This window comes from Sarcophilus harrisii, chromosome 1, assembly GCF_902635505.1.
Source record: "Sarcophilus harrisii chromosome 1, mSarHar1.11, whole genome shotgun sequence".
NCBI classification, from domain to species: Eukaryota; Metazoa; Chordata; class Mammalia; order Dasyuromorphia; family Dasyuridae; genus Sarcophilus; species Sarcophilus harrisii.
In genome coordinates, this window is record NC_045426.1 from 383,523,604 (window position 1) to 383,548,058 (window position 24,455).

At 35.6% G+C, this 24,455-nt stretch overlaps 2 protein-coding genes across 11 annotated transcripts in view; one reads left to right on the top strand and one right to left on the bottom strand.

The window, feature by feature from the left end:
• The window catches only part of BRD9 (bromodomain containing 9), a 49,244-nt gene extending 46,770 nt beyond the window's left edge, over nucleotides 1-2,474 (bottom strand). For 6 of the 10 annotated variants that reach the window (XM_031946091.1, XM_031946088.1, XM_031946090.1 and 3 more), the window contains exon 1: nucleotides 2,231-2,467. In XM_031946091.1, the coding sequence (XP_031801951.1) occupies nucleotides 2,231-2,282 (52 nt within the window). In that variant the 5' untranslated portion in view covers nucleotides 2,283-2,467. Of the gene's footprint in view, nucleotides 1-2,230 lie in introns of all 10 variants that reach the window. The other 4 variants (XM_031946082.1, XM_031946084.1, XM_031946083.1 and 1 more) reach the window with 3 other exon arrangements.
• Nucleotides 2,475-2,564: 90 nt separating this feature from the next.
• Nucleotides 2,565-24,455, top strand: part of TRIP13 (thyroid hormone receptor interactor 13) — a 38,609-nt gene continuing 16,718 nt past the window's right edge. The window contains exons 1-8 of the mRNA XM_031946092.1: nucleotides 2,565-2,640; nucleotides 2,821-2,922; nucleotides 14,149-14,314; nucleotides 14,820-14,949; nucleotides 17,386-17,441; nucleotides 18,221-18,311; nucleotides 20,860-20,932; nucleotides 23,562-23,625. Coding sequence (XP_031801952.1) covers nucleotides 2,831-2,922; nucleotides 14,149-14,314; nucleotides 14,820-14,949; nucleotides 17,386-17,441; nucleotides 18,221-18,311; nucleotides 20,860-20,932; nucleotides 23,562-23,625 — 672 coding nt within the window. The 5' untranslated portion in view covers nucleotides 2,565-2,640; nucleotides 2,821-2,830. The remainder of the gene's footprint in view (nucleotides 2,641-2,820; nucleotides 2,923-14,148; nucleotides 14,315-14,819; nucleotides 14,950-17,385; nucleotides 17,442-18,220; nucleotides 18,312-20,859; nucleotides 20,933-23,561; nucleotides 23,626-24,455) is intronic.

The window sequence follows — 24,455 nt, forward strand, 5'->3', positions numbered from 1 at the left end:
TGGGTTACAACCCCGGATAAGGTAACTGAATATGGGGGTCAAAAACCTATGATCATCAGTAAATGTTTGATTTGTATACCTATTTTATATACCTATATATGCCCAGAATGGCATAAAAATTCCTTGGGTAAAAAGGAGTCATAAGTGAAAAAGTTTTAATAAGTCTTAATTTAGAATATTAATTATTAAAAGGATCTAGGTGTGTTGAGGGGAAGGAGAAACAACCAGTTTTCACTAGCTGTACAGTCTTTGTCTTTAACAACCAAATTTAGCAGAGAGCCAGGATTACAGTAATATTTTTTTTTCCTTCCTCTTGGTCTGTCAGCAGAGTTCAACCTTAGAAAATAACTACATATTTAAATCAATAATGACTTCTATATAATAAAATTAGTTGAGAGATAAGGTATACAATTCTTTCCCATAAAGATGGTTATGATTATATAAAATAAAGAGGCTAGTTAAAATGACTTCTAAGATGCATTCTACCTCTACGCCTAATGATGCCTATCTTAAAATCACTGGGGCCTCCGTAGATGCTAAAGAACAAGAATTTCTTCTCCATTTGAAAAAAGAAGAAATAAATAAAGATATTCATAAAGTCTGCAAAACCATGTCTCTCTACTTGGTTTAGCTCCAACTCCAAGTCAGAGCAAATCCAGGATAGTAACTAAGGATGGAGAGAGAAAGCCTCAGAGCTCTGTAGGGCCACTTGAATAGAAAGAAAGTAGATGCAAGAAATATCAATACAAGTCATTTAAACTCTACAAGTTTTTTATTTTAACAAAGGTATTGTATATGTCATTCTTTGATTATAAAGAAAAACCAAAAGGGGGTAGCGGGTCCAAGTGGAATATGATGTAGAAAGGTAATAGGACATATTTTGTTATGATCTAGAACTCAATTTCTTCAACTGTGACTGGCGACCCCATATGGGATCTCCTACATGAACGTGGGAGTCACAAAATTATGATTTATTTTCAGCAAATGTTTGATTTGCATCCCCATTTTGTAGAACTATACACACCCGGGGTCATGCAAAAATTTCCTGGGCAAATAGGGTTTGTCAGTGGAAAGTTTAAAAAGTCCTGATCTAGAGGGATTTCACTGCCACGGAACAGAGCAGTGGCTATAAAATAAACAGCAAAATACACTCCTCGATTCCTAAGAAATCAAGAAATTCTCCCTCCCTTCCCAGGACTCGAGATTCCTGATTGACTACCAAGTGTAACAGTTTAATTGCCAAAGCCACAAGCAACAACTAGACCATAAGAGCGAGCTTTTGTAAAAGACCTTCTCAACAAATGGAAGGCAAGAGTAAAATACTAAATCGATGACTCCCTGGAGCCCAGTTCTCGGTCTTGGAAATGCAGCAGCAATAACCTTCAGAATTTAGGAGTAGCCCGAAAAGTTATTCTCTGATCAAAAGCAAGGGTAGTCAGGAGCAATGAATGCTACCCTAGCAGACTATGAGCAGTACCACCCAGTACCTCTTAGACTACGGAGGATGCCCCCTATTCCATCTAATAAGGTACAGGCAAATGCCACCTAATAGAGCTACTTAGAGACGACATTATTTTAAAAGCCGCCTACAAAAATTCTCTACAAGCACTGGCACGATGTATTAAAATTTAATTCAATACAACAAATATTGAGTAAACTTCTAAGTGCGAGTCAGTACTGTGCTAAGCAAAAACGCAAAAGTGAAGTCTCTGCCTCCAAGGAACTTGTGATCTAATGAATCGATCAATAATCAATAAACACTGAAGCGCTGAGAAAACTTTCTCCCAGAGTGACCTTGGACAAGTCACTTCCCCCTCACCGGGCCTCAGTGTCCTTCTCTGTAAAAGGAGGAGCTAGCTCGGATGGAGGCCGAGGGTCCCTTGCGGTTCTCCGTGGGAAGGACCGCCCAGACGCCCAGTACTTTCTCCCGCGGCCTCTGGGGGCCGACCCCCCCCCCCCCCGGGGCAAGCGCCTCCTCCAAACAAGGTCACGTGCTCCGCGAGGGGTGGGGGAAGTCCTCCCGCGGCGCCCGAGGCTCGGGGAGCCCGCTCGGCCCGCCCCTCCCCCGGGGGTTCTGGAATCCCGGGCCCCTATGTCGTCATAAAGCCGGCATTGTGGCGAGCGCGCCGAAAGAACGCCGGCCGCCCCATCCCAGGACGACCCCTCCCCCCGACCCATCTCTCCCCCACTCTGCGCCCCTCGCCGCACCACGGCCCCAGCCCGCTCTCACCGTTGTACGACGATCGCCACTCGGTCTTGTGCTTCTTGTGCTTCTTCCCCATGGCGGGGAGGCCGCCGCGGGCGGGGGGCTCAGGCGCCCCCCGCGGCCCCCCGCAGCACCCGGGAGAGGCAAGGAGAAGGTGGCGGCGCCGATTCCCCCCCAGGCGGCCTTCCTCCCTGCCCGCCTGCCCCCCACCTCCTCCTCCGGCTCTTCGGCTCTTTTCTCCGCCCCTCGGGCTCCCTCCGCGCCGCGGGGATTGGGAGAGAGGCAGGGAGGGGGAAAGCCCAGGCTCCGCTGGGCGAGGACCGGAAGTGACCCCTCCTCCCGCGGGGTTGGGAGGCGGGCGCGACGCTAGTACTTCCGGGTCGCGGGATCAAGCTGTCGCTGGCGGCAGATTCGAGCTGCTTAGGGCGGACGGTGTGAGTGGGTTCGCTTAGCGCTCGGGGCTCGGGGCTGGGGGAGCGGCGCGAGGCGCGGCTGGGCGCGAGGCGAGGCGGGGCTGGGCCGCGCGAGGCCCGACCAGGCCCGGCTGGGCAACCTTATGCCGGTGGGTTGACCAGAGCCCGCCCGCTCTTCTCTCCCCCGGGTTCCTCCCCCAGAGGCGGCGGGATGGACGAGGCAGTCGGGGACCTGAAGCAGGCGCTTCCTTGCGTGTCGGAGTCACCCGTGATCAACGTGGAGGTGCATCTGCGCTGCAACAGGTCAGAGCCCCGCCCCCTGGAGCCCTCCCTCGCGGCTGCTTAGCCCGCTCCTGGCCCCTCCGGCCGGGCCTCTCCGTTTCCCTACTCTCTTTATTAACTATTTTTCTGCATCATTTCCTAATTTGCTTTTAGGGCGAACTAATATATTTTAATATTTTTTTTTCAGAATACTACAATACAATGCAAACATCTTTTCTTACTACATCGCCTTTATTTCCTAGCATCTTTTTTTGCGGTGAGCAAAAATACCTCCATCAATGTTTTCTATGAACAATAATTTATTTTCTTAATTCTGCAAAGAGATATAATACTTCACCTAATATCTTTTTTCCCTACGTCATCTTTATTTCCTATAAATATATATGCTACAATATGTAATATATAAATATCCATACAATACAATGCAAACATCTTTTCTTACTACATCGCCTTTATTTCCTAGCATCTTTTTTTGCGGTGAGCAAAAATACCTCCATCAATGTTTTCCATGAACAATAATTTATTTTCTTAATTCTGCAAAGAGATATAATACTTCACCTAATATCTTTTTTCCCTACGTCATCTTTATTTCCTATAAATATATATGCTACAATATGTAATATATAAATATCCATACAATACAATGCAAACATCTTTTCTTACATCGCCTTTATTTCCTAGCATCTTTTTTTGCGGTGAGCAAAAATACCTCCATCAATGTTTTCCATGAACAATAATTTATTTTCTTAATTCTGCAAAGAGATATAATACTTCACCTAATATCTTTTTTCCCTACCTCATCTTTATTTCCTATAAATATATATGCTACAATATGTAATATATAAATATCCATACAATACAATGCAAACATCTTTTCTTACTACATCGCCTTTATTTCCTAGCATCTTTTTTTGCGGTGAGCAAAAATACCTCCATCAATGTTTTCTATGAACAATAATTTATTTTCTTAATTCTGCAAAGAGATATAATACTTCACCTAATATCTTTTTTCCCTACCTCATCTTTATTTCCTATAAATATATATGCTACAATATGTAATATATAAATATCCATACAATACAATGCAAACATCTTTTCTTACTACATCGCCTTTATTTCCTAGCATCTTTTTTTGCGGTGAGCAAAAATACCTCCATCAATGTTTTCCATGAACAATAATTTATTTTCTTAATTCTGCAAAGAGATATAATACTTCACCTAATATCTTTTTTCCCTACCTCATCTTTATTTCCTATAAATATATATGCTACAATATGTAATATATAAATATCCATACAATACAATGCAAACATCTTTTCTTACTACATCGCCTTTATTTCCTAGCATCTTTTTTTGCGGTGAGCAAAAATACCTCCATCAATGTTTTCTATGAACAATAATTTATTTTCTTAATTCTGCAAAGAGATATAATACTTCACCTAATATCTTTTTTCCCTACCTCATCTTTATTTCCTATAAATATATATGCTACAATATGTAATATATAAATATCCATACAATACAATGCAAACATCTTTTCTTACTACATCGCCTTTATTTCCTAGCATCTTTTTTTGCGGTGAGCAAAAATACCTCCATCAATGTTTTCTATGAACAATAATTTATTTTCTTAATTCTGCAAAGAGATATAATACTTCACCTAATATCTTTTTTCCCTACCTCATCTTTATTTCCTATAAATATATATGCTACAATATGTAATATATAAATATCCATACAATACAATGCAAACATCTTTTCTTACTACATCGCCTTTATTTCCTAGCATCTTTTTTTGCGGTGAGCAAAAATACCTCCATCAATGTTTTCTATGAACAATAATTTATTTTCTTAATTCTGCAAAGAGATATAATACTTCACCTAATATCTTTTTTCCCTACGTCATCTTTATTTCCTATAAATATATATGCTACAATATGTAATATATAAATATCCATACAATACAATGCAAACATCTTTTCTTACTACATCGCCTTTATTTCCTAGCATCTTTTTTTGCGGTGAGCAAAAATACCTCCATCAATGTTTTCTATGAACAATAATTTATTTTCTTAATTCTGCAAAGAGATATAATACTTCACCTAATATCTTTTTTCCCTACGTCATCTTTATTTCCTATAAATATATATGCTACAATATGTAATATATAAATATCCATACAATACAATGCAAACATCTTTTCTTACTACATCGCCTTTATTTCCTAGCATCTTTTTTTGCGGTGAGCAAAAATACCTCCATCAATGTTTTCTATGAACAATAATTTATTTTCTTAATTCTGCAAAGAGATATAATACTTCACCTAATATCTTTTTTCCCTACGTCATCTTTATTTCCTATAAATATATATGCTACAATATGTAATATATAAATATCCATACAATACAATGCAAACATCTTTTCTTACTACATCGCCTTTATTTCCTAGCATCTTTTTTTGCGGTGAACAAAAATACATCCATCAATGTTTTCCATGAACAACAATTTATTTCCTTAATGTATTTTCTGCAAAGAGATATAATACATCACCTAATATCTTTTTTCCTTACGTCATCTTTTGTTGGAATCTTTTACAAACTGTTAAGCCATTGGAGTTAATTTAATCTTAGAAAGAGTTATTTTGGGCCAGAACTTGAACAATTGAACAATGCTTGTGTTCACACCTTTAGAGAGCTCATAAGTATCTAAGTACTCAATGGAGTTCACACGTGTAGGGCTTAGTCCAAATTCACACCTCCCTTAGGGCCCCAAGATAACCCAGAATCCCTCTCCCTCCACAAAGCAGAGTTAACCTTTGGGAGATCATATATATATATAGGGAGCTTTTGAAGCTTGGGCTTAGTTCTTCTTGTGGGACTTAGGAGACAGAGACTCTGGAAGAAAGCCTACAAGCCCTATCTTCGAGGCAAGAGAGATCCATTGTATTTTCTACCTTGGTGCTGGCTGGAGGCTGAAGAAAGCAGAGGCAGAAGCCAAGGACAAAGCTGCAAGATCTCTTGGAGCCAGACAGAGAGATAGGCCTCAACTAACCGGGCTAATTTGGAAGGAGAAATAAACGTTTACATTTTTACCAGCTGGCTGGATTTTGGAGTAATTATTTATTTCAACTGAGACTAAGGCTGCCTCAAAGAAAACCTTCACAATCTTTATTTCCTAATATGTTGTATTTTGCAGAGACCAGTAATATACCAAATAGGATCTGACATTGTAGGCCAGTGAACATCTGTAGAGACTACTCCCTTTGCAAAACAGAGGATGCATTCTCATATATCTTCTTCAGAATCCATGTTTGGTCACTATATTGGCACGTTATATTTACACAGTATTCAGTTTTCCTTTGTTAGATTGTAACCTCCCTGAGGACAGTGACTGTTTTTTACTTCAGCTTTAGCCCAATGCTTGCACCTACTAGGTGCTTAATAAGTGTTTATTCATTGACTATTAATGCTATTTACATTTAGACTGTAGTGGTTGTATTGCAGGGGCAATACTAGAAAGAGCACTGACCCTGGAATTAGAGGAAACTTCTGTTCAGAGACCAACTTTAATAGTACATTGAAATCTTGGGCAAATCACTCACTCTTCCTGGGCCTCAAATTTCCTCATGTGTAAAAGGCAGGTATTGAATGAGATCCTCTCTCAAATCCCCTTTAGCTTCAGATAAATCTTTTGTGTCATATTTTCTTGATTCTGCTGACTACCCTTTGTATCTTTTCATTTTTTCCCATTCTTCCCTTGTTCTTATGGGGGTTGCAATATTCCACAGTTTGTTTAGTCATTCCTCAACTCATGGACACCAACTTTGTTCCTCTGAAAATGCTACTATAGATATTTTGGTGGATATGATGCTTTTCTTTAATCTTTTGACTACTTTGGAGTACATGCCTGAGTGGAATCTTTGTCCATTTTAGTCACTTTGCAAATGGGGTACATTGTAATAATTTTTTTTCCTTAGGCTTTTTTCTCCTTTGTGAAATGATGCTCCAAAGGAAGCATTCCAAGTCTAAGTTTAAAGGAAGCATTTTAGTAGTAAGTCACCTTTGATGTTTAGCAACTTCTATATTCAGTAAGCATGAGGATAGGGGATAGATGACTGGACTTCAAGTCAGAAGACCTGTTTTTTTGCTTCCTGCCTCACTAGCTCTACTTCTTGCTCTGGCCATCATAATCAATGATAGTATTATTTCCAGAGAGTATTGTTAATTATCCTGAGATAATTCCAGCCAAGAAACTCCTTTCCCTAGCCACCATTTCCTCATGTGTGTTGTCTCTCCTGGTTAAGATTTTGGTGTTGGGGAGGGAGAAAAGGGGAACAGATAGTTATCTCTTTGGTATTATGGGGACAGGGACATCCTTCATTTGTATCCATAGAATTCAGTATATAATCGGTACTTTCACAATGAATACTTAAATGCTTTTTCATTCATTTCAGATAGAGAGATATGGATTAAATGGTTAAAAAATGATTGGTTAAATGACCTGACTCAGTAATTTTTCATTGTAATTTTAACCAAGAAATCTGTGTGGAGTGCCCTAGGAATCTGGATTTGGATTTCTCAGCAGAGAGAGCATACACCTCAAATTTCCAAATAATTCAAAGCTAGGAGGCATAACTAGTAGACTGGAAGACAGAATTATGATCTGAAAGAATTCTTGACAAACTAGAGTAGAGGGCTTGTTAACTGAAGCAGAACCAGTTTGTACTCTAGTGGCTGGAGCTGTACAGATCAGGCTAGAGATAGGACAGTCATAAATCAAAGAAGTTTAATTTCAGAAGTGAGGAAAATATAAGCAGAAGAAGTCCTGAGAAGAAAGGCATATGACTTTTGGCAGGGATAGGGTTTTTAAGCATGAAAACCACAGAAGGCAGGACCACAACCCAGTCATTCTTAAGTCTTGAGAATATAGTTCTCATGACAGCCCATCGTGCAGACATTTTTGGGACAATACAGGTGTTTTTGGGTCCCATGGGAACCGTCTCCAAGTTATTAAATGAGCCTTGTGATTGTCTCAATCCTCAAGGGTCATTCAGCTGGATACAGAACCAAAGTTAGTGTGGCAGAAACAGGAGTGCAGCACCTGTTCAGTTTACTTAGCAGTTAAAAATGTTAGAATATCAGAAAATGTGATTGATCACTTTCTGCTGCATTGTGTTAGTTGCAGCTCCAGCTTTCAAGTCAGGATCCCCTGGAAGCTGAGCTAAATAGTTAAAATCATAAATCTCAATTCTGGGACTTTGCTGATGCTGAGATCATCCAGAAGCAGTGTGCAAAACAAATTGTTTTTGTGCAAGGTTAAAAGTATGGCTTGCTGGGCCTAAGATATCAATCTTCACATATATTCCTAATGAATTTCATTTTATTAGATTAAGTCTGTCAAGCTTTGTGAAGATTGATATGAGATAAATTTCATAAATATAAGATTAAAACATGGTTAGAATAGTTAGCTTGAAAAAATCTGGAAATTTTAATGAATTGCAAGCTTTGTGTGAGTTAACAGTGTAGTGTGGTAGCCAAAAAGCTAATGTGACACTGACCTACATTAAAAGGAAGATATGTTCTAAGAATAGATAGCTGTCCTATTTGACGTGCTTAAACAACATGTGGAGTATTATGTTCATTCTGATCATCACAGTTTAACATACAATCAATTAGGTAGAGAGTATCCAAAGGAGGACAACCTTTGAAAGGCCTTAATTGTTACATATCGTGAGTATAAATTGAAGGAACTGGGAATATTTAACCTGAGCAGAAGACTTAACTATGTTCAAGTATTTGTAGGATTATCATATAAAAAAAGGGATTAAGTTTGTTCTATTGAGCCTCCGAGGACAGGAACAGAAGTACCAGAGATAAATTTATGAGATCTGTATGCTTAACTGTAGAGTGCTTGGGGGAAGTGGCAGGGGTAGGGTGGGGGGATGAGAAAGGGGAGATAAAAAGGGAAAAAAGAATAAAGTAAAAAATACATAGCAGAGAACAAAAAATAACCTACATGGAAACAAAAATGTTTACTCATGAATATAATTTCTTCTGTTGGAAATGCTTTCTTGAAATGGAAATTAATTGCTATAGTTTGAATCCTTTATGATACCCTGCTGGGCACATGAATTGTTTTTCCTTTTCTATCTTAATTTTTCTATTCTTTTTTTATTTTGTATTTAATTCAATTTAAAAAAGTAATAAAAGAAAAGGTAGATTTATGCTTGATATTAGGAAAAAACTTACTAATGATTAGGACTGTTAGAGGATGAGATTGGGAAGATTGGACTTATTCAAGTCATACTATTCAGTATGACAAATTCAGTTCAGTGAGCAGCTAAGTAAATACAAAGTATATACAAAATAATTTTTTTGTTGTTGTTGTTTATTTAGTTGTTTTAGTCCTGTCCAACTCTCTTGGCAAAGACTGGAATGGTTTGCCGTTTCCTTCTCCAGTTCATTTTACAAATGAGAGGAGCTGAGGCAAACAAGGTTAGATTAAGTGATTCACAAAGTCAGTAGTGGGGTTAGTCTTCCTGTAGATTTAAAATCTTAACAGTACTACAAATACCTGTCACTGGGGATATTTATATTGTGTGTGTGTGTGTGTGTATTTATTATTATTATTTACCCCACTGAGGAAACAGCGGGGGAGTTGGTATAAAACAAGTGAAAAGATTGACAAAAATGACGACCTATTTGAAGTAAGAGAGTTAGAAATCAGATCATTTGTAATTATCAAGGTCTTCATCATTTGGATCTATCTCTGTTGCCCATGAATAAGGGTTGAGCATTGGTATTACAGGTATTTCATCCATTGGTCCAAGAAGCATGGGATGATAATGAGGATAGCATTGAGCTACTGACCATGTGGGCATGCATTGTACTACAGTCTTTTCTCACCCTCAACTCTGATCTGAATCAGAATTCATATAGAATGATGGAATTTTGAAGCTCTGTGAAATCTTAGAGATGTCTTATCTGACTTCTGCATTTTAATGACTGTGATGCTAAAGTGAAGTGTCATGTGACTATTTAGTGGTAAGATCAGGATTAGAACCCAGGTATCCTGGCTTGCAATTCAGTGCTCTTTTATATCATGCTGCTCTGTTTATGAAATATTAAACTAGCCAGTCTAGATTCTAGTATCATTTAATACTCTTGAATTTCTTTTTTTTTTTTTTTTTATTATAATAACTTTTTATTGACAGAATCCATGCCAGGGTAATTTTTTACAACGTTATCCCTTGTATTCGCTTCTGTTCTGATTTTTTTCCCCTCCCTCCCTCCACCCCCTCCCCTAGATGGCAAGCAGTCCTATATATGTTGAATATGCCGTAGTATATCCTAGATGCAATATATGTGTGCAGAACCAGTTTTCTTGTTGCACAGGGAGAATTGGATTCAGAAGGTAAAAATATCCCAAGAAGAAAAACAAAAATGCAAACAGTTTACATTCATTTCCCAGTGTTTTTTCTTTGAGTGTAGCTGCTTCTGTCCATCATTGATCAATTGAAATTGAATTAGGTCTCTTTGTCAAAGAAATCCACTTCCATCAGATTACATCTTCATACAGTATCATTGTTGAAATATATAATGATCTCTTGGTTCTGTTCATTTCACTTAGCATCAGTTCATGTAAGTCTCTCCAAGCCTCTCTGTATTCATCCTGCTGGTCATTTCTTACAGAACAATAATATTCCATAATATTCATATACCACAATTTACCCAACCATTCTCCAATTGATGGGCATCCATTCATTTTCCAGTTTGTAGCCACTACAAACAGGGCTGCCACAAACATTTTGGTACATACAGGTCCCTTTCCCTTCTTTAGTATCTCCTTGGGATATAAGCCCAGTAGTAGCACTGCTGGGTCAAAGGGTATGCACAGTTTGATAACTTTTTGGGCATATTTCCAGATTGCTCTTCAGAATGGTTGGATTCGTTCACAACTCCACCAACAATGCATCAGTGTCCCAGTTTTCCCGCATCCCCTCCAACATTCGTTGTTATTTTTTCTGTCATCTTAGCCAATCTGACAGGTGTGTAGTGGTATCTCAGAGTTGTCTTAATTTGCATTTCTCTGATTAATAGTGATTTGGAACACTCATATGAGTGGTAATAGTTTCAATTTCATCATCTGAAAATTGTCTGTTCATATCCTTTGACCATTTGTCAATTGGAGAATGGCTTGGTTTCTTATAAATTAGAGTCAGTTCTCTATATATTTTGGAAATGAGACCTTTGTCAGAACCTTTAACTGTGAAGCTGTTTTCCCAGTTTGTTGCTTCCCTTCTAATCTTGTTTGCATTAGTTTTGTTTGTACAGAAGCTTTTTAATTTGATATAATCAAAATTTTCTATTTTGTGATCAGTAATGTTCTCTAGTTCATCTTTGGTCACAAATTTCTTCCTCCTCCACTAGTCTGAGAGAGAAACTGTCCTGTTTTTCTAATTTATTTATAATCTCCTTCTTTATGTCTAAATCATGGACCCATTTTAATCTTATCTTGGTATACAGTGTTAAGTGTGGGTCCATGCTACTCTTGAATTTCTTACCTTTTTTGAATCATGGTTGCTCATATATTACCAAACCTCAACCCTGGGTTACTCTTCTACCCACCTTCTCTGTTTCTACTTACTTCTGCTAGAGAAAGTGACACACAATGGCATCCTGGGAAAGCAAACTTTAGACTGTGGAGACTTTATGTTTTGTTTTGTTCTTTTTCTCTCCGAACATGACTCATGGAAATATATTAAGAATGAAAGTACATATATATCGGATATCAGATTGCTTGCTGCCTTGGGGAGGAGGGAGGTAAGGAAAGAAGTGAGAAGAAAAAATTTGGAACTCAGAATCTTGCAAAAAAGAATGCTGAAAGCTATTTTTATATATTATTAGGAAATTAATTACTACTAAAATTAATTTTTAAAAAAATTTAAAAAAAGAAAGTGACACAGTGAGGCTACCACACGTTTTTTAACTTTACTTGATATTGAGGTGTTAAAAGTAATAGAGTGCTGGCCTTGAAACCCCAGTTTCAAATCCTGCTTTAAAAACACATTGGCTGGGTGACTCTGGGCAACTCAGTTAACTTTTTAGTACTCTAGGTAACTGTAACTTTAAATAGAAGAGAAGATGATGACCTGCATTGGAATAGAGAGTGTCCTCAATTGAGAGTTCCTGGTACCAGCAAAATCATAGTCCCTGTCTCTGTCCCTATCTTAATCTTAACTCTACTATATGACTGTCCTTTTATACTTCCTTTTGTGACCAAATTTTCCATAGCTTCACTGGACAAAAATCTCATATATTTCTCAGGTTTTCTATACTAGTCTGTCACTATTTCTTTTTGCAGAAGGCTCTGGCTTCAGGGCAGTGTGTTCCTAATTCAGATAAATTGCATCATCTCTCATTTTCTTTTGCTTGCCATAGCCAATCCCTTAATTATATCTTGATCCTATTCTCTCCTCTCTCTTCTAAAGCTTGTTGCTCTTGATCATGTCCTTTCTCCTCCCTCCTGTCTCTATACATTAAAATTTTCCCAGATATATATGAACGTATTCAGGTCTCTTTCATTTTTAAAAAACTTTCACTTGAACTGTATTCTCTCATGTTAGTATTCTTTCACCTTCTTCTTCTAGCCAAAATCCTAGAAAGATTTCAATATCTATCTCTATTTATTTACCTAACTTCAAAACCCTTGCTGGAAATCATCCAAACTTTTTACTTAACTAAAAAATGCTCTATCAAAGGTTACCAGCGGTCTTTTCTCAGTCATCATTTTTATTTGTCTAGTTGTCACTGTTGATCACACCTTCCTTTTGGATATTCTTATTTTCCTGCCTTCTGTGACAATATTCTTCTTTTGCTTGTTTGACCATTCATTTTCAGTCCTTTTCACTGGTTCATCATTTTTCTCTTGCCCATTAAGGATGAGTGTCCCCTCTCTGTCCTTGTCCTTCTTTTCTCTCAATATTTTTTGTTTGATATTCTAAGTATTAATAGGTTCTATAAACATCTCTATGCCTTTTGATTCCCATAACTAAACATCAAGCCAAAATCTCTTTTCTAAATCCTCACTCTATCTTATCAAATGTCTGCTGGATGGTATGCATTGTCTCTATATCTTCACTTTCTAGAATCCCTAGATCTTTCCCTTCCTTCAAGTTCCTTCTGATAATGTCTTTCCTTAAATTACCTAATATTTACATATCTGTATGTATTGTACCCCATAATAAAATTTAGTTTCCTTAATAGCAAAAGAAGTTTTGGTTTTTGTATGCTGAGCCCTTCACATAGTGCCTTTGCAGAGTAGGACCTTCATCAGTATTTGTGAAGTGGATTTCTCAATTAGGGCAAGTAGAGATCATGAAGGGTAGGCCTTAAATTTGTGTTATGTCAGGAGTAGTTGGAAGGAAATCGATATGCCTAGCCCAGGGAAGAGAAAACTTTGGGGGGTTGGGGAGAGGATGAGATACCTACCTTTGAGTAGTTGAAGGGATGTAATTAATTAGAAAGTTTTAACTTGTGTTTGACCCCAAAGGATAAGATTAATAGCAATCGATGGCAGTTGCAGAAACGTGTTTGAACTTTGTGTCAGGAAAAATTCACTGATGCTTTAGATTCTTGTAAATTGAAATTACTTATTGTCCCCTTTATTTTAAATCTTCAAACAAAAACTATGATCATTTTTTGGGTAGATTATAAGGGAAATTTCTTTTTTAGGTGTATGTTGGAAATAACTTATAAGGTTCTTTCTGTCTCTGAAATTCTGTGCATTGTGTTTCCTTTCTGTGTTTCATGCAAACTATTCCCAGAACAAAGCAGAGGCTTTATTAATTGAAATATTTTCAAATCTTGCTGAGAATAAATAGCATTATGTTCCTTATTTAGGCTGATTGAATTCAATAATTGACTTTGGAAATAGGAAGAATACCATTCATTGCCATTAATAGATATTTATTGAGCATTCATACTATGTCAAATGCTTCTAAAACTTGCTGAAGATGATTCTTAATCCCTGGGAATTTAAAACAATTGTTCTAAGAATGCATTCTATGAATCAGTTTATTTTATTTTATTTTACGAAAAGTTAAACATAAATTTTGTTTTCTTATTGAGCTATTATATTATTTCAGCAAGTTGTCAGCATTGCATTTTAATGGATGCATTCCTACCATTTGCTTATAGAAAGATATAAATTTCAACTCAACAGCATTGTTATTTTTGTGTTTAATAGCACTGCAAAAAAAGAAGAAATAAAGCTGAGTGTTGTAAAGCTACTAAATAGACATAACATCGTGTTTGGAGATTACACGTGGACTGAATTCGATGATGCTTTTCTGTCCAGAAATGTGCAGTCTGTGTCTATTGTTGATACAGAGTTAAAAGTGAAAGAACGGCAGGTACCTAAATAATTCATAATGTTTAACCCTTTGGCTGCTTAAGGTCTAGCTATTAGTACAGTAAATCCTAATTCTTTTTAAAAGATGTTTTTGAATTTGTCTTGTTTATGACTAGTTCACTCAGTTGATTTAGCATTATACAAGGTTCTACTGAAAAAAAGAAAATGAACCACATACTTTATAATTTCATTAACATTTTCACACATGAAATACATCGCACATTATATGAATGTTAAAAAGAATTAATTTTGATTGTTTTTACTTGGTGTGGTATTGAAGTCTTACTTCCCTGTAAGCCTATTCAGCATTAATGTTAATATGGTGTTGTCTACAACACAGCCAACTTTGAACTTTAATCATCAGCTGAATATAAATAGGATAAGCACATCATATTTTATCCTTTATATTCCTATTTTCATATCTTCTTATTTTGGTACAGTAATATAAGTGAAATATCTGAATATTTGTAGATTTATTGTTAATGTAGTTTTCTTTTTTTTCATAGCCAATTGACTTGAGCAAGTGTACTCTTGCCCTTCATGTCTTCCAACTGAATGAAGAAGGACCCAGTAGTGAAAATTTGGAAGAAGAATCAGAAAATATAATTGCAGCAAATCATTGGGTGCTGCCGGCAGGTATAATATGGTATATGAATAGCTAAAGTAGACTTTGGCCCTCTCCACCTTTATGTCACATGAATTATACTCTTCCTTTGCTATGTAAGGAAAAAAACTTCTAGAGATAAATGCATAATTATGGGAATGCTTACCAGGTACTTTTTTTTTTTTTTTTCCTAAAATGATAATTGTCATATACCTGGCTTATGCAAATTTTCCTGAATACCTGCAGTATTGGTTGGAATCTTGGCAGGGAAACTACCATATGTTATTTCATTCATTTTAGCAAATATTTATTGATTCTACCCATCCTTGTAGCATGAACTCCTTGGTTGTTCCTTAACTATCCTAATCATTTAAAATATGATTGACTTTTAAAAAAATTAATGCATACATAATTTTCATGAGCATCTATATGAAATGAGGTATACTTGTACCTGAAAAGAAGACACAATTTATATTTTAAGAGTGTTTTATTAAACATGTTGATGTCACACCTAACAAAAAGTAGAACTTTTGTATACAGAGATGTATATTTTAAAATATAGTGTCCTGTACAAATTGGAAAGAGAAAAATCCCAATCAAGGAATAATATATTTGTATAGGACTTCAAAGATCATCAAGGAAATTGCCCATCTAGCGGGAAAATTTTGAATTTGGATTTGGGAAACATAAGTTTGAATCCTTTCCTTCAACATATAATCCTGGGTCATTCGCTTGACCTCTTTGAGATAACATGTGATATATGTCATAAGGTTATTATCCCCATTTTTGTAAACTAGTAAACTGAGACAAAACAGGGATTTGAATCCAATAGTGGAACCAGTATCCGTAGATGTCCAAACTAAGTATGTGTAACAAGTGGAGAATCTAACAGGAGGAGGAAAATGTGACCTTTAAGGTATCATTGAGACTTAACAAATATTCATGATTGGTTCTGGCACATCATACCTTTTTCAGAAGAAATAAATTAGATAAAAGGCTGGGAGAGAAGTAGAATAGCATTATCAGGAAAATAATATGTGAGGAAATCCAGAAACCAAAGGAGAGTAACCTTGGTAGGAAGTGTTTGGATAATAAGGAATTGGGGCAGAAAAAGGAGCAAATTTACCATTGTTGTGTGAACAGATCACCCTGAACAGCAAGGAATTAGATGTGGTGTTTAGAAAATAGCTCATTAGCCTGATGCAGGGCATGATGTAGAAGTGATAAGAGATTTTGTTATCTTTCCATGCATTTGAGCTGTCCCTTTTTGGCAAATACGGAGTGACTAATAATTTCTTGACTTATATTATGATAATTTTTTTCCTTAAAAAGATAGGGAAATCCACAAAAGGAAGTTATAATCTGGAAGGGAGGAAATGTTTGCTAAAGTAGGAATAATTAGAATGTTATGGGATAGTGACAGTTCCATTTTGGTGTTTATGATACAGAAAAGGAAAGCTGAACAGAGTCTGGAGTGCATCCCAGATTCTGAAGGAGCAGATTTCAAACACTTCAGAGGAAAAATAGGAAGGATTCCAATAGCCTAATATCCTATGGAAGAAGTTAGTCCACAAGAGATGGGAAACCCAAGAATGAGATTCTGAAAACATAAAGAGAAACAATTCTGATTTTAAAAAAAAAAAAAAGGTGAAGGGACAGCTAGTTAGCACAGTGGATAGAGCACCACCCTGAAGTCAGGAGAACCTGAGTTCATATCATATCCATATCTGAGGAGGACCTCAGACACTTAACACTTCCTAGGTCTGTGATCCTGGGCAAGTCACTTAACCCCAACTGCCAGACTGTAAATTTTAGGTAAGGATAGTTAGGTAATGTAGAATGGATACATGGGCCTGCATGGATTTGGTCAAGAGTGCTGAAGGTCAGAATGGCATGGAACTGGGAAGGGAAGCTAACTTCACAAAGCTTTTAAGAAAAAAAAAATATTTTGGGAAAAGAGAAGGATCACAAAAATCTGAGGCAGAGAGGGCAGTGATTGGTGGGATTGGGATTGGGGTTCTTATTCTTGGCTCCAGAGATCAGAACTAGGAGCCGTGGGTTGAAAGAACAGAGACCAAAAAAAATCACTAAAACTTAGTGGAATAGTTAACATTTGGAGGTAATGAGTTTTCCTTCTCTGGAGGTTTTCAAACAGAGGCTGAAGGGGTTGGACTGGGTATTCTCTCAGACCTTTTCCAGCTCTCAGGCTATTTCGTTCTTTGATGCTTTGCATTATGGTTCTCATTATAATATTGAATCAAGTTTTTTGAATTAGTTTTTGAGTATAAGTTATGCCATATTTGCTGTATGACCTTGGACAATTCTATGTAAATATGCTTTAGTTTCCTTATCAGTAAAAATACATGGTCAGACTGTATATTATGTTTAAAGTCCTTTTCAACTTTACAAATCTTATGATTATAGGAATAAACTCTCTAGAATTACATTTTGGAATTGTTATCTTACAGTTGAATTTCATGGCCTTTGGGAGAGCCTTGTGTATGATGTTGAAGTTAAGTCACATGTAAGTGAAAAATATTTTTTTATATGAAAGTATCTCTATTTTATAATAATTCTTCCTTTGGGCCCCAAATCTAGTTAAGTTCTACTTCAAACAGTTTAGGCAACTTGGGGCTATTTTATCCTCTCTTGCATATCCAGGATTCACATTGAACAGAATTGACCTTCAGGTTTGGAAAAGGGCAGAAGTGAGGGTAGGATGTGAACCCAGAAAGTATTAATGTATATTTTCCTTATAATTCAATATTAGTAATGTTGATAGATATGCCAAAGTAAGTAAACAGTGAGCAAATTAGTAGGGTTTATGGCTTCCCTTAATATTTATATCAGAAAATCCATGCTTAGAGATTTCTTTGATAAATTTGTAGGATTTGTTGAGTTAAGCAGAGCATATATTTACATCTCCCAACTTAATTGCTCTACTTGATAAATAATTTGGTAAAATAGTTTTTCTAGTATGGTGGTAGTGTTTTTTTGTTTTTTTTGTTTTAAATAAAACTCATTATTTTGTACTTTAAAAAGAGTTTTTACCTACCTACATTTAAAGTTATATTTTATAAAATAAAATGACATGAATGTTGCCTTGTGGAATGAGATGCATTTTGGTGCCTAAAGACAGTGTCTAAAGGATTTAACAAATATTTGTAGAATTTTAGACGCCTCACTTGATCCTCTTTGTTTCCAATATTTTTCATTTTTATTTGCAAGGTAGTACTTACGCCATATTCTTATCATAACTCCTATATTTATGTGTGCCTTTTTTTTTTTCCTCTCCTAAACCAGTTGCTTGACTATGTGACGACAACCTTATTGTTTTCTGACAAAAACGTTGACAGCAACCTAATAGCCTGGAACAGAGTTGTTTTACTCCATGGTAAAGAGTGTTTTGTTTTATATTTTATAAGAAGTAAAATACTGCTTATTTTGTGCCTTTGTACTTATGTGAGGGAGTAAAATTTTTTTCAATACAGAAAGAAACAAAATTCTTTATTCCTAAATTTATTTTACCTTCCCCAATCACACATTTCTTTTTTTTTTTCAAGTTTATTTATTTATTTTTATTTTTTTATTTTTTTAATTTTATTTAATAGCCTTTTATTTACAGGTTATATGTATGAGTAACTTTACAGCATTAACAATTGCTAAACCTCTTATTCCAATATTTCACCTCTTACCCCCCACCCCCTCCCCCAGATGGCAGGATGACCAGTAGATGTTAAATATATTAAAATATAAATTAGATAGACAATAAGTATACATGACCAAACTGTTATTTTGCTGTACAAAAAGAATCAGACTCTGAAATATTGTACAATTAGCTTGTGAAGGAAATCAAAAATGCAGGTGGGCATAAATATAGGGATTGGGAATTCAATGTAATGGTTTTTAGTCATCTCCCAGAGTTCTTTTTCTGGGTATAGCTAGTTCAGTTCATTACTGCTCCATTAGAAATGATTTGGTTGATCTCGTTGCTGAAGATGGCCAGGTCCATCAGAACTGGTCATCATCTAGTATTGTTGTTGAAGTATATAATGATCTCCTGGTCCTGCTCATTTCACTCAGCATCAGTTCGTGTAAGTCTCTCCAGGCCTTTCTGAAATCATCCTGTTGGTCATTTCTTACAGAACAATAATAATCCATAACATTCATATACCACAATTTATTCAGCCATTCTCCAACTGATGGACATCCACTCAGTTCCCAGTTTCTAGCCACTACAAAAAGGGCTGCCACAAACATTCGTGCACATACAGGTCCCTTTCCCTTCTTTATAATCTCTTTGGGATATAAGCCCAGTAATAACACTGCTGGATCAAAGGGTATGCACAGTTTGATAACTTTTTGAGCATAGTTCCAAACTACTCTCCAGAATGGTTGGATTCGTTCACAACTCCACCAACAATGTATCAATGTCCCAGTTTTCCGACATCCCCTCCAACAATCATCATTATTTTTTCCTGTCATCTTAGCCAATCTGACAGGTGTGTAGTGGTATCTTAGAGTTGTCTTAATTTGCATTTCTCTCAATCACACATTTCTTTACTCTCCCAGTGAAGATGTCTTGTGGGAGGACATCTCTCATAATATCTGTCAGAGCTTTGGAAATGTGGGGCTAAAGTTTAAAAGAAAAGTTAAAACTTGAGAGTTGTTACTATAAAGTTGATGGAGACAGTAGAGATATGTGAGCCAGAGGAGGCAAGGAGAGCCAAGGCCAGTGCCCATACTTAGGACAGAAGTAGGAAAAAGAGATAGATATGCACACATACACATATTCCAAACTTTTACCAAAAAAAAAGTTATAAGTAAAACATTTTGCATAGCAATTATATAAAATAGTATATACAATATTACATATTGGCAATCCATGTTGTCTCAGAGAGGAGGGAAGAATGTTTCATCATCAGTACTTTAGGACTGATTGATCACTACTTTCAAACTGATTTTTTGTGACTTTTGTTGTTTTAACTTACAATATTATGATTTTTCTTTTTTGGTTTTCCTTTCTTTACTTTATACAGATCTTCCCATGGTTCTTCAATTTTCTCATGCATCATTTTTTGTAGCACAATGTTTAGTCTATTATATTCATATATACACCACAATTTGTTCTGCCATTCCCTAGGTAATGGACACACATTGTTTATAGGTCTTTTTTTTGTTTGTGTTTTTTTTTGTTGTTGTTGTTTTTTTGCTACTACAAAAAGTACAGCTATGAATATTTTGGTAATTATATGATCTTTCTATTTTTGACTTATATGGAATATATACCTGGTGTTGGAATTGCTGGGACAGAGAATATTAACTCTTAAGTTACTTATCTTGCATAATTCCAAAAAGTCTAGAACAATTGGACCAATTCACAGCTCCATCATGATGTATTAATGTGCCTGACTTCCCATGATCCCACTAACATTTATTTAGAATAAGTAAGATTTACATTACATTCTAATGTTGTTTGTATCAGGGTTAACCCTAGCTGAGTTCTTGAAGGGGTATGGCAGTGATGGACAAACTCTTCTAAGGATCCCAGTGATGGAAGAGCTGCTTATATGGGACAAACAGCAGTACATCTGTCCTGTAAACCAGCCTGGCTAAGTTTAGTAAGGAACATCACTAGAAGGCTGACCAGCAAGTGATACATTTTTATGCTCATACCAACTCATAAAACCATATACTAAGGAATGAAAGCATTGCCTTCTGCATTAGTGGAGTTATACCTATGCTGTTGAAATCAGCTAAATGCTCTCTCTAAAGCTCCAGGTTGCAAATCTTATATTCTACCAACTGCTTTATTACAGTATATATTTCTGATAAGTTGCCTTTGAATTTATTTTCTACAACATTGTGTTATAGTCTTAATATGTCAATGATTATCAATTATACCAATATCAAATTTACTTTGATTAATTTGTTTTTTATAGGTCCTCCAGGAACTGGGAAAACATCTTTATGTAAAGCATTAGCACAGAAATTGACAATTAGACTTTCATGCAGGTAATTTGGAAAGAAGAAGAGAATAGTAGAAATGTGATTATCTAGCTTATCTAATTTAATTGAAGATTATATATATGGTTAAGGTAATTGCTTTTTAAGTTATAACTTAACCTGCATTAGCAAAATTTATTTTTTTGAAATTATGTCAGTTTAAAGTGTTTTCAATCAAGTTAGAAAATTGCTTTAACTATGTTTATAGATTCAGAATATTAGAGTGGAAAGGGGTTTTAGAAATTATTTAATTCAACTTCCTCATTCAACAAATGAAAAAACTGAGGCCCATCGATATTATGTGACTTGCCCAAACTCATGTAGTGAGTTAGAGTAGAAATAGGGCTCTGAGCATTGGCCACAGTCCTTTCCATACTGCCATGATACTTTCGTGATTATTTGGAACTTGGAATGAATCATCCATGGAAACGAGGTTGTAAGTGTAAAGTTCCTAGGTAAAAGTATATACCACTAAGATTTACCATAACTATAATGAGGAAATTGAACTTAATAATCTATAAGGTTTCTTCCATCTTTAAAATTTGATTATAATTCTGTGGGTACAAAAAAAGCCCTCAGACTTCAAATAAGCAATAATGGCAACTTCCATAAAAGCCAGTAAGATAGAAATAATATTCCATGAAAGATGACTTCTCTTAATGAAAATGAAGTGTTCTAGGTTCTGGATCCATAAGAATATTTTTCTGGGTTAGAAATGGAATGAGGGATTAAAAAAAAACCAAAAAAACCCCAAAACTAAACAACCTATGTTCTCTTACATTCATGGCCAAAATAAGTTTTACATTTTTGTTTTGTTTATCCTTGTATTTCATTTGAAAGGGTTGCAGTTTTTTCAGAGAAGAATATTGCAAGTAAATTGTATTCTTGGTCTTCATATTGATGATGTAATCTTGCATCATTAGGCAAATGACTAATTGCTCCTACCTTGATTTAAAAGTCCTATGTGCTTGAAAGGTTTTTTTTTTTTGGGAAAGGAATGAGTGGTGAGTGTATTTACCTGTTCCAGGGGACTTTTGAGATGAATAAAATTCTACCAAGAAGTTTATAGGCAAGCTTTTTTGTCTCACTTTGCCTTAATCTAATTTCATAGAATTTTTTTTTTGATACTGATTGAGTTAAAAACTATAAAATTATACAGGGGGTGAATTGGTTAACTATTTACTCCATGTTTACAACTATGCATAACAGTGCAATAAATTTTCCAGAAGATATTTCTAGAAAGATATTTGTTTTCCAGTTTTGTCCTAATGACTTTACAAATGAATAGAAAAATTAATAAAATACCATCAAAGAAGGAACAAATAGATTTAATATTGTCATAATCTGATTTTTTTCATTTAATATTTTGACACTTTATCAGAGATAGCATTTTAAATCTTTTTTTTTTTCCCCTTGGCCTCAGTGAGATTATATAATTTGCAAGAAAAATTTAATTCAAAAACAAGAATTTATTCAGTACTTGCTATGTGTTAGCATTAGAGCAAGGATTGGCAAACTAATTGATCTGTATCTATTTTTGTATAGCCATGCTGAAAATAATTTTTGCATTTAAAATAAAAGTTTTATTTTATTTAAAAATATAAGAACCATTCTGAACTGATGGGGCATACAAGGACATAGCACCAGAGACGTAAAGACAGAAATTAAAGTGCCTACTCTCAGGGAGCTGACATTCTGATAGGAAACAGCACATATCCAAATAAATAAATATAAAATTTATAAAAATAATTACATGTATCCAGAGCATTAAAGAGGCAGAAATTAAAGGCAGGTCTTTCTCATTCAAAGTTTGTTCGCTGTAACTTACTTTCTCAATTCAGGATTTTTCAGTATTAATGCTATGATAATGGAGAGAAGTTTTATAAATACAATGAAGAAGGAAAAAGGAGATCTTTCCTCAATTTGAATTCATAGTAAACAGTGAACCTTTAGGAATGTAATAATTTATTTTCCTTTTTAAAATGCTTTGAAATTAAAGTTAAACAACAATTTTGGATATTGAGGTGGGTAAAGTTGACTAAATAATCAATCCAAGGAGTCTCCTGAGGTAGGTGTGGCTCTGAGGGTCAAGAGGCAGAGCAATAGAGCAAGAGGCTTCAATACTTGCTCCTTTGGCAAAGGTCATTCAGCCACACAGCAAAGTGCCTGCTTCCTTGTATTAATTTCTTGTTGGTTAAATTTTAAAAATAAAAGCATTTTAAATTTGTGTGTTTGTGTGTGTGTATGTGTGTGTGTGTGTTAAACTTAAAGGACTCAAAGGTTAGATGTTTCTTGTTTTGTTTTTACATTTAGATAGCACCCAATGAGGCAGATTGTACAGTATAAAGAATACTTGATTGAGTGTCAAGATGTTGCAGGTTCTGACCGTGGATTTGATATTTAGATTTCTGTGTGGTCTTACGTCACTTTATTTTTCTGACCTTCAATTTCCTCATATGCAAAATGGGAGTTATATATCTTTAGATTCTTATAACTTTAAAATTCATTTATCATTTTTGCTGTTTAGTTTGCATATTGGGAAATTGACACTTTGTTCTTAAAAGTTGACTACCACCAAAAAAGTAGCTTAGGACTGATTATATTATGACAATTTGATTGATTCTTTCTCTGATTTTAGGTATCAATATGGCCAATTAATTGAGATAAATAGTCATAGCCTTTTCTCTAAGTGGTTCTCAGAGGTAAGCATTAAATTCTAAGCTTGATGATTTAATCTGGAAGAAAAATACTTGTGCATAAATATTAAGTTATTTTTTTTAAAAGCCTGGGACCAGTGCCCTGGAAGAATGTATATTGCTTTTGTATGATTGTCTTTTAGATAAGTGGATTAATTATAGGATCAGGTTTTCTCAGACTTGAAATATGAATCCTTGTGCAATTTCTCCATATTTATTTTTACAGTTAAGCTGTTAATTTGGACATGCTTTATACAACAAAAACTCAAATAAAATTTAGGAGAATAAATATAGAATAGTTATTAGGTAACATTACAGTCTTATTTGGATTTTTGCTATAATTATAGTATCCCTTAGTTTTTTTCCCTCCAAATATAGATAGATAACATGTGATGGGAGAAAAGCTCTGAACTGAGAGTTGGGAAAAAAAGAGCATCAGAGATCTAGCTCTTAACAGTTTTTTGGGGTGTGACTTTGAGTAATTTAACCTTTGTAGAATTCCGTTTTCTCATGAAAAATGAAGGTATTTTACTTGATTTCTCCTGATTCTTCTAGCTAAGAATTTGTGAGTCTAGGAGGTTATGACTAGATATATAAAGTTCCAAACTTAAGTAGGTGAAGAACAAGCCTGAGAGATAGATAGTAAGGCAGAAAACAAGGAGTAAGAATAATGGTGAAAGGTGTGTGATTTTACAGTCAGAAGCCCTGAATTTGGGTTTTGGCTCTGGCATCTATCAATTCTGTGATTTTGGACAGATAACTGAGCTTTTTGAGCATCAATGATCTCATCTACAAAATGAGGAAATTGTATATAAATCTCTTGTGAGGAAAGACTG